This window comes from Notothenia coriiceps, unplaced genomic scaffold, assembly GCF_000735185.1.
Source record: "Notothenia coriiceps isolate Sejong01 unplaced genomic scaffold, NC01 NC01_scaffold00026380, whole genome shotgun sequence".
Classification (NCBI taxonomy): domain Eukaryota; kingdom Metazoa; phylum Chordata; class Actinopteri; order Perciformes; family Nototheniidae; genus Notothenia; species Notothenia coriiceps.
The window spans coordinates 33,580-47,161 of record NW_011359081.1 but is presented as its reverse complement, the minus strand read 5'-3'; the positions used below and the strand labels follow the sequence as shown (position 1 = coordinate 47,161).

Here is a 13,582-nt window from a genome sequence, read left to right as displayed (position 1 = left end):
CTTTGGTGGCTCCTCTCTCTGGAAAAGTTTACAGACTGATTCTACAGATGTGATTTAACAATTATATAACCATTTCTTACATCCCCATCACTCAATTACCCCTCCATATAATCATTATATTCTACATCTAATGACGCTCAGCGTAAATTCAACCAGGAAGACCGTCTATTCACTATTCCTACGCAACTACTCTCTCCTCTCAATAAGTGATCGGGCGTCACTCTCCAGCTTAACCAATCACTTCGCTCTATTCCCAAGAGCCTATCATAGCGCTCTGCCAAACCTTTTAAGTCTGCTCTCCCCCCTCAGACAGCTGTCATTTCAGGTGACTTACGCAACCCTCCTCCACCCCTTTTCACCTCCTGTCCCTCTGAATCCAGGGTCAAGCTAAACCACTCCCCTTCAGACCGACCCAACTATCCATTCACCACCACCAGGGTCTAGACCCCAGGGGGGTTTCATCGGATCGGATCGGTTCGGTTCTACCCTCCCGAATGATACTTCCTGCACAACGGGGCCTAATCGCCATTACATTCATTTGTGTGTCTCTGCAATAAATATGTATTCTTACATCAAAACTGTCTCTCCTGATTGAAATGCTATCATCTGTGTCCACACCACATGGGAGACATCACTTTCTAAGTACATAACTTATTCAAGACCAATTTTTTATATCAGTCATAGTTTGTTTTAATTTTCATACCTTCGTGTGCCAAGTATAGCCGTCTTTCTGGGAAAGCAGGAATTAATTTACAGGCGGCTACAAATTTGAAATGATAAGAAATAGTTGACTTGTGTGTCTTAGTCCTTTTGTGGCACTCAAATTATTAACACAAACACATTTCTTTTCTTGTTTTCTTGGTTGATCTGCACTTCTTTACGAGGAAAAAGCTTTATCTCAAGGTACAAAAAACTGACACCAGACTTATTTATAGGAATAATTTACAATACTTTAAATCAGAGCAGAAACAAATACAGACTTTATTTGTACATGAGGGTAGTTCATTGTGAAAACATGTTAATAAATGAATGTTAAAATAAAAATAATTTAGGTGTTCTTTTTAATAAAATTACACAATTCAATGAAATAAATATAAAATATACTGTATATGAGCAGACTAGTGAAAAGGTGTGATGGGTACATACTCAGTTTATGCTGCCTTTTATATTTCTGTCTTTGTTTTAGCTTCAACATGATGCTATGAGATTAGAACAAGGAAATCCATTAAAAAGTAAAAAACGTAACATAGAATTGCTGCCGTTGAATTAACATTTAACCCACAACCCTATTATCCATTCCTTGAGCTATTTCTGAATGTATACTCAAAACCTCTACAATACTAAAACTGACTTTCTACATGTCTAAAATTAAATACTGTAGCTTGTAGGACTGGCAAAAGCTTGTTTGTGGCAGCTTATGTAATCAAGGACATGTGTTTTCATGGAAATGCATTTAAAACTTGAACACCAAATTAACAATATACAAGACACCTCATTTCCATACATACATTTGCATTGCTATAGTTCATATACAAATGTATAATAACCAACAATTTCTTAAACAGCTCCTAGGTACTGTATAACAAGCTGCCATCTCTTCAACTGTACGAAGAAAGAAACTCCCACGGTAGGTACCGCTTATACCTCTTTTCTCCCAGAAACTTCTACAATTATTTGCACGTCTTCTTTTATTTAAGTGGGAAAAATGGGGCTTGTTGAACGTGTAAATGATTATTTCTGGAGAATATTTGGTGTGGTAAAATACCCAAAGGTTGAATGGACCTCTGCTGGGTCACACTGGATGTAAGATAAACATTAAGTACTTAATTCACCCGGATAGAGGTTTGTCTTATTATGGCACGGTACGGAAATATAACTATTACTTTGAAGAATATATCTGAGTATTTCTTTAGGGTGTGCTGCCTAAAAGCAACTACTTCAGATCAAAATACAGTGATATGTGCTCAAATTAAACAATGCATCATTTTACAGCATTGTGTTCTAAACTTTACCACAAGAGGCCACTGTAAAAAGTGTGAAAAATCTTCAAGCTGTATTATATAAACACGGTGAAACCTTTTGCAACCTCAACTCAAATATAATTCTTGAAAAAGTCTGGGATAACATTCTCTAGCAGCTTTTGGAATTCATTTTCAGTAAGGTTTCATCAAGACTACAAAATCTTTACCACCATCATTATTTTAAACTGTTGACAAAATGTCTTTAGAAAAGTTTATCGTCTTTGCGGCCAGAGCGTCTGACTAGGTTTACATCCAGGTTAATACTAAACCTAAGAGCACATTTTATTTTTACTTCATAAATTATTCTCATTTATTCTTAAACTAATGGACCCTAAAAGGCCCAAATTGAATAAATTGTCATCATTTATAAAAAAGAAAATGTATCTGATCACATCAGACGGGTGTTGAATTGTGTACGTTAAAGAAAATTGATTAGCCAAATTAAATGTATGGTCCATTTTGTTTAGCTAGTTTGAGTTCCAAGCTATCGCTTACATTTTGAATTGTTCATAACAATAGAACATATTCAAAAAGGTAAAAGCAGCAGCCCGTATGTAACCCTAGTCACGGTCTGTCCAATTTCAGAATGAGACAAAATGAAAAAATGTGCTGACAAGACGTAATTATGTGGTATAAAAACTCACAAAGAAGACTTTAAGTTATTCAAATAGATATCTCATTGTAAATGTGGCCGAAGACGGTCAGCATCAACATAATTTGACGTCTTAAGAAAGATTACATAATCACACCACTCCCAGGATAGTAAAATACATAAATATAGTAAAATATGTAATATATTTTTTTTCATATATACTGTATATGCATATAAACTAAGTATCAGAAAAAGAACATAGGATGTATTAACATAGAAATCAAGTGAAAATACAAAAATAGTAAGAGCACAGCATTGCCCCTGCTTAGAAATCACAGCAGGTTGTACAGCAGCAAAGTTCCCCTTTATGTTCTTTGCAGCTATGGAACAGGGAAAAACGGTCATGTCCTCTTGGCAAAGAGAAAATCCTGACGTGAACAATCTCTATGGACTTCACTCCAACTTAGGAATGGATCATTGGTAAGGACGGCTTTAATTCAAGTGAATTTCATACTTAAATATTTAAAAAAATGACAACAGAAGGAAGGTGTTACTGCATTTAGTTATCATGACACCTCTGTTTCTAGAGATGGGCGTCAGGAGTTCTCTTGCAGAAGAGTGTGTCAAAAGCAAGGTTAATAGCTAGGACTTCAGAGATATCAACACCAGCAGTAGGAATGATTTCTATTTGGACGGAGATCTCGATGTTAAGTGACAAAGAAGGCAGTGGGAGCTTTTGGTAGTCTTTAACATAAAGGAAGTCAATTGAATTGCGTTTCACTTGAAGGGACCGCTCTCATTTTCACTACATCTAATATGGATAACATACCAAAGAGTTTCATATAAAGGGAAGAGGCCAACCATCACCCAGTAAGTGCTGTGGCATACATCTCAGAGAGCCAATAGTTCAATAAGGCTTGAGTGGCAGTAAATGGTCACATATTTAATCTCACCAACTAACTCAATATTTTTTCTTTCAACTCCAACTCTAGGAATCAGTTGCCCTGTGATTTGTTTATACTGCATCTTAACAGTTTTAAGTGCTAACTAATGATGGAAATTGGATGACATTTCTAATCCAAACAAATCACGTTCCAATTCAAAATGTTTTGTTACCAAATGTAACTGCATAATCATAAATAAATTCCAATTTGGGGAAAATAAGTATTCAGTTCTTTAAATTCTCCAGTGGTATGGTCACAATATACCAATAGAATCACGCCCAGCACCTGCATAAAACACCCTAGCCATACACACCTCATCTCAGGCCCTCATACAAATCAAAATAATTTCTAAACCAAACTGCCAGTACGTCAAGTGTTCCATGGATGAGCTTCAATGACAGCAAACTCAAGGTGCATCAGATTCGCCTCTTTAGAAGCTTATTGTTTATACCTGATGTAGACACCCTGCGGATGTGATTTATTAATCTTCTCAGTGGGCTATAGGAGAAACAGTAAGAAACACTGGTCTTTTAAAAATATATGTAACAAAAGGAGTCAATTTCATCCAGCAAAAGGCTTACATATAAATTCTGTCCTTACGAAGGTTTCAAACACAAAGGAAAAGTGTTACTTCAAAACTCCAAAGTTAGAGCACTGTCAGCATTAGTATGAAAGCCTTTACTGTAGTGTACCTACTGCTGTCTCACCTCCTAGAGAGGGTATTAACCACCAAGTAAAAATGTGTAATACTTTGTATAACCAAGACCGAAATATGAACAATAGCGCATCACGAGTAGAGGCCTTTATGAAACTGCATATGACTATAATGACTTAGGAGGTCAGGTATCATATAACTTTATAACTACTAGTCACTCACTGTTTTTGACAATGTTCATAGGGTATTATAAGTGCAATAATGCATTATAATCATATACTATATGAAGTATTATCACAAGGCATGAGACAAATATTGTAATTCATAATTGACATGGTCTTGCAAAAAAAAACTAATAAGTGACCAGCAATTATGAAGTTATGAAGCATTTTGAATAACTGCTTTTAACTATAATTGTACAGGGCTATAAGCTTATTATAACGCATTACATAATTATTTGTATAAGGAATTATAGACATGGGCAAAATACAAAGTGTTTAGCTTGCGATAAATCGAAAAATCCTCTTTGTGTTAGTATCCATGTAAGAACTCTATAATAATTGTATAGGATCACTTATGGGTCCTTTTTAAGGCAACGGCTTCAAAGGCTCATTTTACATTGAGGCACTTCCACATTAAGGTAATATGATTTGGCATTGGCTTTGCAAATAGCCTTCTGTCACATAAACTGCTTAAATCTCAAGTGTTATGGTTAATAATATAAGAGCAGGGCCTTTGCCGCCACATTAAGGCATGTGAAATACTTATCCACACTGGAGTAAAAAGAAAAATCTCTGCTTACAGTCATGGAGGAAGGGTCACATGGGGCCCTGCCGGTGCTGGGGGGTCAGGGGGGGTTGCACAGTGCACAGACAATGTGTAAAAGAGACATAAAGTGAGAGACAGAGTTGTGATTGCAGCATAACATCACATCAAGCTTTGCCACCCAATTCCATCCCATAGTCTAACTACTGAGCGTCCTCTCAGTGCAGGGCGAGTGGGTTTAGGCCGGGTCAGAACCGGAAAGGACCAGGCAGGAGGAGAAGAGCCCAGTCCTGTCAACACTAGGACACGGTGGAGTACGGGTTGGGGCTGGAGTTGTTGTGATGGGCGGACTTGATGATGGTGATGACGCTGGTGTTCTGCACCTTGCCCGGCGAGAGGGGCCCACGGGTCACGGATCGGGCGAAACACTGCAGGGCCTCATACTTGGCTCGCAAGGAATCAAGCTCCAACTTCATGCTGGTGTTCTCGCGGGCCAGCTTGTTCACCTCGTGCTGGAGATCTATCTTTTGTCTCTCCAACTGCTCCTTCTGGCTGACGCGTTTGATGCGACAGCTGGCGGCGTAGCCCCGGTTCTTCAGGGTCCTTCGCCGCTGCTTCAGCTTCGCTACATCATCCTTGGTGAGCCCACGCAGGTGCTGGTTGAGTTCCCGCACCGTCATGGCCACCAACTCGTCGTCGCTGACCGCCGGGGCATTCTCACCCTCCTTCTTGACCTGCAGGATAGAGCAGTGGATGAAGAACAGGTCGGAACTTTTAACAGGTCCACATTTCTCAAACTTCTCAAACACTTACCTTTAAAGCTTTGCTCGCCTTAAACTGAGTCGTCATTCCCTGCATGCGGACAACAGGCCAGAATCTCACAGAAGACACACTATGAGGAAAGAAAAACAGATAGTGTTAATTTAAGTTCAAATACAATATATTACAAATAGTGCCACATAGTGCCACCACTATGACACGTTCCCATGCTTTAAGGTTAAAAAAGCTCTTTATTCTTCTCATACTGCCTGTGCTGCAGCACTTCTTTTCATCCTCTGTCTGAAACCAGAAGCCAGTCTGCTCTGATTGGTTAGCTTGCCGGCACTCTTGTGATTGGTCAATAACTTAGAGATGTTTTGGAAATGTCCCGCCCCTTAGCCTATCACGTACAATTTGTTGGAGTGCTAGCCAACAGAAGCGCAAGTGTTAATAAGTGATGTCATTATGTTACAGAAGTAGACAAAGGAGTCCAATTGAGGAGTTTCAATGTGAACTTTGGGGTTTTAGCCTTTGCCGACCACAACAGGAAAAGGAAAACCCCAAAAAGCAGCCCTCAATAAAAGCTACTCACATCTTTATGAATCAGTGATAGTTATTAATACTTCCGACCAGCGACGTGCAGTCAGGGGAGGCAGGGGAGACAGAGCCTCACCTGTCATACTCCAATGTAACGGAAAAACAACTAAAGAAAAACTAAATAGTAATAATAATAAAATGTCTCCACTGATCTATGATGTAAGTGTGATTTATGTATGATTCCAATCGCTTTTTAAAGTCAAAATCAGCCAATTTGCCGAGCTCCGCTACAACTACAGGTAGCGATGAGAAGTGAGGCAGGGACGAGCTCTGCCTCTCGTAAGCCCACAGTAACTTTCCTGGAGCACGGGCACTAATTTAGCGCGGGCACTTATTTTGTGCCCGCGCTCAAGCCAGTAACTGTGGGGTGAGGTGAGGCACAGATGAGCTCTGCCTCACCTCAGAATGTGTCACCCCACAGAAACTGGCTGGAAAGCGGGCACTAAGCGCATGCCTGTTACCATCTCACAGTAGGTCACCAATGTAATGTTTGTAAATCCCTTTATTACATTTATCCTCGCCATCCATAGTCTCTAAATAACTTATTTAACGTATATATGATATTTAGGCTCGCTGGTCTCATCATATAACGGCAATGAAAAAAGCAGCAGGAGAGGCAGCTATAACCTCTGCCACACTGAAGGGGGCGCACATGAGCCCACAGGATCTTGTTGCTACTGTTATTATACGCAGAGACGGATAGACACAAACAACAAACTAGACTTTTGAAACTACAGGAAGATAAGGAGGACTTTTACAAAAAACTAATAGAGAATGTTGTCCAGAAGGAGAGCATGGACTTAATCTTCAAGTCAAGGTAAGACCACAATTGTAATGAAAATGGGATCTTACTAAGAAAGAACAATCCAATATTTGGATTTTGGGTATCCTTTTGTTGAACGGTCTGTTTAAAATGAATCGAAGCATCAGACTAAAAAAGCTTTTGAAAATAACCGAATATTTTGATTAAGGTCAAAATATAATATTTGTAAATCTGACTCTGAAAGAGTCAGTGCCTCACCAACCATGAACCTCACCGCACGTCACTGCTTCCGACCTAAGTAACAGATCTGAATACTTTGGCTACTGTCCCACACATTTTATTTTTATATTTAGATGTTCAACTTGGCACTCAGCCCTACACATGCACTTTCAAAGTTAACAACAACATTCCTAGGATGAAGTCATGTGTCAATATTATGTTTGCATGTTAGGGCCTCAGATGACAGCAGAGGGCAGCACGACACCATTAAACCAAAGCGACTGTGTTTACTTGTTGAGGGAGGAGTGCCCTGACAAAGTATTTCAGTAGACCAAGAGAGATTAGAAACAGGCAACCTCTCTCCTCATCCTGCTCTGTGCTGAAGCTCTCCGGGCTTTGTCAGTTTTTTAAAGAAAAGCCTCTCTGTACTCATTACAGTGAGCCACATGCTTTCCGGACTGATTTCGTGGCCAAAAAAAGTGAAAGAGCGCCGGGCTGTGATCCTGTGAGAGGCACACATCCTCCCCCCAGGCTCCATTTCAGGACCTTCGGACCAGCCTGACTACAAGTGCACTGTTCCATGCTCGACTGCTGCCATGGAAATGCCCTGCAAATGGGCGTGGGAGTGTGAGTCACATGGTCACCAAAAGGGTAAACAAGTCTCATTCATAACCACAACACAGCCTATTCATAGTACAAATGAGAAGCACTAACTTGTGCTGACAACTTAAAAGGCATCCACTGTACAAACAGTTCCAGTTTATCTATCTGTTTATCCTGGGGAATCCAGTGTAATTCGGATTGTTTATTCCCCTAATATGGTGTCTACAGCAACTCTTCCTCCTCATCGCACTTTAAAAATGACGTCAGCATAACATTTACAGTTATGCTGATCTTTACAGGGTAGTTGATACGCATGTGGAACATTCCTGCAGATAGAGTGTCACAGAGGAATACTTTCCTTTATAGTCACTGATGTATTTTTGCTGCGTGTGAGACAATGCAGTCTGTGGATTTGGGCCTGTGTCTCGCTGGATGGATCCTCTTACACTGGGCTTTCCTGAGCCGCTCCATGCCCTTATTTAACTCTGGCAGGATATATTTAGCCCTCAGTGCTGACACAAATTTCTGCCAACTAAACAAATTAACTGAGCATGCGATAGGAGAAACCTCAGAGGGCGAATATTCCTTTGCAGTCCTGTTGGCTGCAGCTTTCATGGGAGAAAGTACTCTGGGTGTGGCTGCTTTTGGGATGTTTACAACATTTTTACATCCTATATGGGTGTATTGCTAATACAGGACGTTTCGGCTTTTGATTTGCAGATGCGGATTACCGGAAAAAGTGCAATCGACATGAAAAACACCCTCTTTTACTCTTTTATGAGACTTTTATAGCTTATATTCTACATATCTGTCTAGAGAAAGTGTTTTTGTCTTGTGCAGATGAACCTCAATAACAGATGAGACTACATGTAGAAACCAGACAGCAAAACCCAGAGCCACATAAACTCGTGTTTAGACATTAAGGGGAACATCTGCTGCTCTCTCTGGTGTCCTTCATACATTTTTGCAAAGATTGCATAATTGAGATTTTTCCAAAGCATCAGATAAAGATGAAGAACTGCAATACAACATTCCTAGGCAGAAAGTTGGCCACAACAGCCTTACTTATGTGGTATTGCATCAGAAGGGGTCCCTGGGTATATCCCTTTCAAAGATCATGGAAAAGTAATGTGCCCCCCCCCCCTTTCTGCACACAAGAGGCCCCCAGCATCAAGCAAGAGGCCAAGTTGTTTCCCTGGAATTCTTTAGGCATGTGCTGATGTCTTTGCAACTCAAAAAGCATGAGAAACCAACATTTCTTTAAAACTGAAATTCTATTACGGAGCCAAATCCACTGTTTATAATGTTGCCATTCAGAAAGGACATGCATATATCACAACAAGTCACAGCTTCGTGATATAGTCAAGAAAACAACTCTCACAAGGGTAAGAAAAGGAGTCTGGGAAAATGCCTCAGAGAAAAGCAACAGATGGCGGGTAGAGAACAAAAACCACATTCCTGAGTGAACACACATGTGCAAACCCTCACATGCACATCTTTACTGAAGAAGGATCCTTGGGTCTGAATCTGTCCTGCGATGCACTCGGCTACAGCGGGGGTGGAGTTCAGACTATCCCACTTGTAAAACAACGGCTGCAAAATGTACAAAATGTCTGGAATTCACCAGTGTCTCACATCGTTCACTTGCCCGAACAAATCAGTGTGCACACGTGTGGAAGTCAGGACTCAGCTTCACTCACACACTATCTTTCATTTTTCTTTTTCTTTCGTTCTCATACAACCGACAATGTTTCATTCCTGAAGGCAATCCTCTGTTGACTAATAACCACAAATGTCCTCATCAAGTTAATGTCATCAGTAAGTTATGGAAAAGTGCCACAAAAATGCAGAATTAAGCCGCCAAGGGATGACACAACTCAACTAGGTGTTCCTTACGAAGGCTATACGCACATGTATTGGTTACGATGTGTGTTATTTGATGTGGAAATGGTGTTTTCCACATGATGATGTTTTTGTTATTTGGGTTGCCTAGATTTTAAAAACACAGAACTAGGGAAAAACAATTCTTTACATGGGTACAAATCTGCCTTTTGTCAGAGGAAAACAACTCTTACAAAGCAAATTGATTAAGTAGTGTACATAGTAAACACCGTAATCTGCATTTGAGTCAGATAATTGACCTTTGTACCACTTTTGCTCTGTTTATGCTGTTTTCAAAGTCAGGCATCTGGTCAAGTTCAAGGCTGCTGCACTTGAGTGACAGAAGGTAACTGTGGGGCCCAGCCTCCTCCTAAAATAAACAGCATATCAAAGACGTGTGTGCTCCTGCTGCAGTGATAAATGCAGAGCTGGCTTGTCTGGACTCATTGTTTATCTTCCCTTTTTGTTTTAGGGAGCAGGTTAAGCAGAAAGCAGACATGTTGTTGCCCTTGACAGTCTGATACACTCCTCTGAGAAAGCTCTTGCATTTTTCTCAGGGAGGAGGGGAGATTTCTCCACAGACTGCTGCGCTCTGCTCTCTGCTCTTTCTCCAGCGCAGCACATTTGGTGGGATATTATGTGAAGGAAATGGAGAGCATAGCTGAGCAGTGAGTCATGCTGTTTACTGGTAAAAGCGACGACCAGCGGCAGGGAATCACACCCTCTCCATCTGACGTTTCCTGGAAAATCCCGTTGTTTCAAAGGAGGAAGGAAAAGTACAGAGAACCTTTGAAATAACTGGCTTTAACACCAGAACAGTTGTGTGGAAAAGGGAGGAGAACTCGCAAAAATATCTGAGCAAAGAAACTCTCCCAACCAAGGACGTTGGGAGTAAAAAAAATGTCAAGAATGCACAAAAAACAAGGACGTAGCTGTCCAAAACGACCTGGAAACCAACAATGTGTGAATAATAGGAAAGTATTAGAGCTGTATCAGATCACATCCCTTACTCCCCAAAAATATAAATCAAAGCAAAACAAGACTTTTTGACCATAAAAGCACTATCAGGATTTCAGTGATTCTCCTTCAAAACAACAGTCTGGCACACGTGCAGATAGACAGACAGGACGTGACAGCAACGCATACATTCTGAAGGCCGTGGAGCTACAAAGTGTTTGTGTTTGTTGCTGTCAACCACCAACTTGAGTCACGGTGTAATCAGGAAGTTACCAAAGGAAAAACATCAACAATTGAATCCGCAAGTGAGACAAATCATGGAATTCCCAAATAACACGACAACCCCACAAAAATAAATAAATAAGTGAGTAATCCTGACACTTGCCACACCTCTGTGCATAATGAGGTGAAAGCAGCGGGGTGAGATTGGGTCACTGATAGAAAAGCAGCGATAGGCAGGATCACAGTGGGTGGCAGAGTGAGCCGTCTCAGACACCATATAACTGTCAGGGAGTCACTTTGGACGGACCACCACAGCCTGTTCACACACTCGCCTGTTATTGCTTGTATGCACTCTGTTTGGCATGTTCAGATGGGGATAAAATCACTGGCTTCTAAAGTCAATAGTCTAAACCTGACATATTTTTTCCAGTGAGAGGAGCAAAAACACATCATGGTGAAGTGAACCCTGTGAGTCATAGCATCACAAACCAAAGCTATTTCACTTTCACAACACTCAACCACAGGCACATTTTGCATACGCTTTCATCACTACTGACCAGACCAAAACAGAAATTGTATATGTGATGACAAATATGCTTTATCCTATGTTTTTAAGGGGAATTTCTCCCCATGTGCCTTGCTACTGTCACACACCAGTGGTGGTACAATGAGTCAGCCAGGGTTATTTCTCCATCTATAAAAGACATCATCACTTTGGTGATTAAACCACATGTTAACCTCATGACAGGGGAGAGGAGTACACCCACTGCCACTGCCGGTCTGAAGCACCCACCCAAAACAACAGTGATTCACAAAGGACTCTCAGATATTAAGTCTGTCACCATCTAAGTGACACAAATTGCTCAAAGACCAATATTTTCCAAATTCTAATCACAATTGCCATACAATCTGACAAGTCCGATTTTCTCTATAAATTAACAGCCCAAATGAAAGTGTAGGTTTACAAGACAGTCACAAAGTATTCTTTCTGAGATAACATTGGGCTATTAAATATATATGGAGTAGTATTGTAGTACTATTATAAGTTAATTGTGCAAAAAAAATTGTACTCATGTCAAAAGGCTCCTTGTGTTCAACCATAAAGATGTATGTAGTTACCAGAAACACAGATAAGATAAAGCTTCCTTCTTCCAGAGTGATTTATTGTTTGTGGAAATGTGTGCAGCCCCTGCTGTGTATTGACTGCTGGTTTCTCCTGAGGAGGCCACCCAGCCCCGGTGGTCTCCCTCCTCATCGTGCCCTTTGTCCCACATGTCTAAAATGCAGACCACGTGTTGTTTCCAATGTCAAAAGTAGGCTGGTATGTTGCACTATAGCAGTCTAAATTAAACCCGCGTTGAAATGAGCAAGAGTAGCAGAATTGAAAAAGGGGTGTGAGTGTTTTATATGAACAAGTATAAAAGCAACAGTTCATTTCACTTCCTTTCGCAAAACTAAATCTCAATCGAGTGACTTGCTATGTAGGCCTATAGGACATAAATAAACAAACAAAAATCACTTCTTTTTTTTAAAAGAGCGTTTTGTAAACAGTAGCCTGACTCTAACACATAAGTACCGTTGTAACTGTAACATGAATTTACCTCGGGAAATTAAAGTCAGATTTATGTAGGCTATATAAAATTATTAATATTAATATTTTTTCGTGCATGCTTCAGTTATTTGTTGTTTAATTTTTATAAAAGGGTGCCCTACACAGTTTCGCTAATTTAGTAAATTAATCAATTTGACTTCTTTTTAAATATGTAGTGTGTACCAGGCTGATTCGGATAAAAACTCGGCACATAAAAGTCACACACGGAAGCAACAAAATAAGCAATTGTTTCAACTCTTATTATGATTTTCTTATGTTATGTTTTTTAACGTATTTTCCCAATTTAGCTCTTCCACGCGACTACACGGATCTCTGAGACCTATGGGGCATTGTGTTATGTTACTCTACAACACGTGTCCACGCGCCTGAAACAATCTACAAGTCAACATCAACTTTCATAACCCGGATCATAAACGTATCCTACGTGACGGGCGCGTGTGGCCATCATATTCCTGTCTGCGTGCTACAATACGTCACCGGGAAAACTTCAGCAATTTAAAAAAAGTAACTTCAAAACATCTTACTAAGGGAAAAAAACATAAACTCACCTCTGTGGACGCAGATATATGTGGACCGTGATGAGTAAAAAGTGGCAGAGCGGGTTTCGGATGGAGGCGGAGGACTGAGTTGACACAGCGGGGATAGAGCGTCCAGCCAGCCGAGGATCCTCGTACTGAATTAACTACAAAACAACAACAATGTACCAACATTCCACGCTCTGCTTCCGCAAGCACTCACGTCACCGATTCCTCGTGACCGCCCCCTCCATTCATGAAAATAACTTTCTGCTTACGTCAGTCTGGGAAGGGGGTGGGGGGGCTATGGGGGGAAGCCAGAAATAGAAGATAGATATTGGCTGGCTACTACTTTTGCTTACTTTACAAAATGTATCTGTACCAAGTCAGCTCATTTGCTATTAGACAAGAGAAAGGGTTTTAAAAGGAAGTCATGAACTCCCTGAGTGCTGCTGACCCTCCCCTGTGAGTAAACTC

The 13,582-nt window shown here is 40.5% G+C and overlaps 1 protein-coding gene and 1 long non-coding RNA gene across 2 annotated transcripts; one reads left to right on the top strand and one right to left on the bottom strand.

The window, feature by feature from the left end:
• Positions 1-963: 963 nt before the first annotated feature.
• Positions 964-13,371, bottom strand: mafk (v-maf avian musculoaponeurotic fibrosarcoma oncogene homolog K). Its single transcript, XM_010784346.1, has 3 exons — positions 13,139-13,371; positions 5,791-5,869; positions 964-5,711 (listed from the first exon to the last, which is right to left on the bottom strand). Exons 2-3 carry the CDS (start codon positions 5,833-5,835, stop codon positions 5,277-5,279), a joined length of 480 nt encoding a protein of 159 aa, XP_010782648.1. The 5' UTR covers positions 5,836-5,869; positions 13,139-13,371; the 3' UTR covers positions 964-5,276.
• Positions 7,120-10,826, top strand: LOC104956803 (uncharacterized). Its single transcript, XR_799602.1, has 4 exons — positions 7,120-7,150; positions 7,754-7,966; positions 8,639-10,145; positions 10,272-10,826. It is a non-coding gene; the product is annotated as an uncharacterized lncRNA (long non-coding RNA).
• Positions 13,372-13,582: the final 211 nt, after the last annotated feature.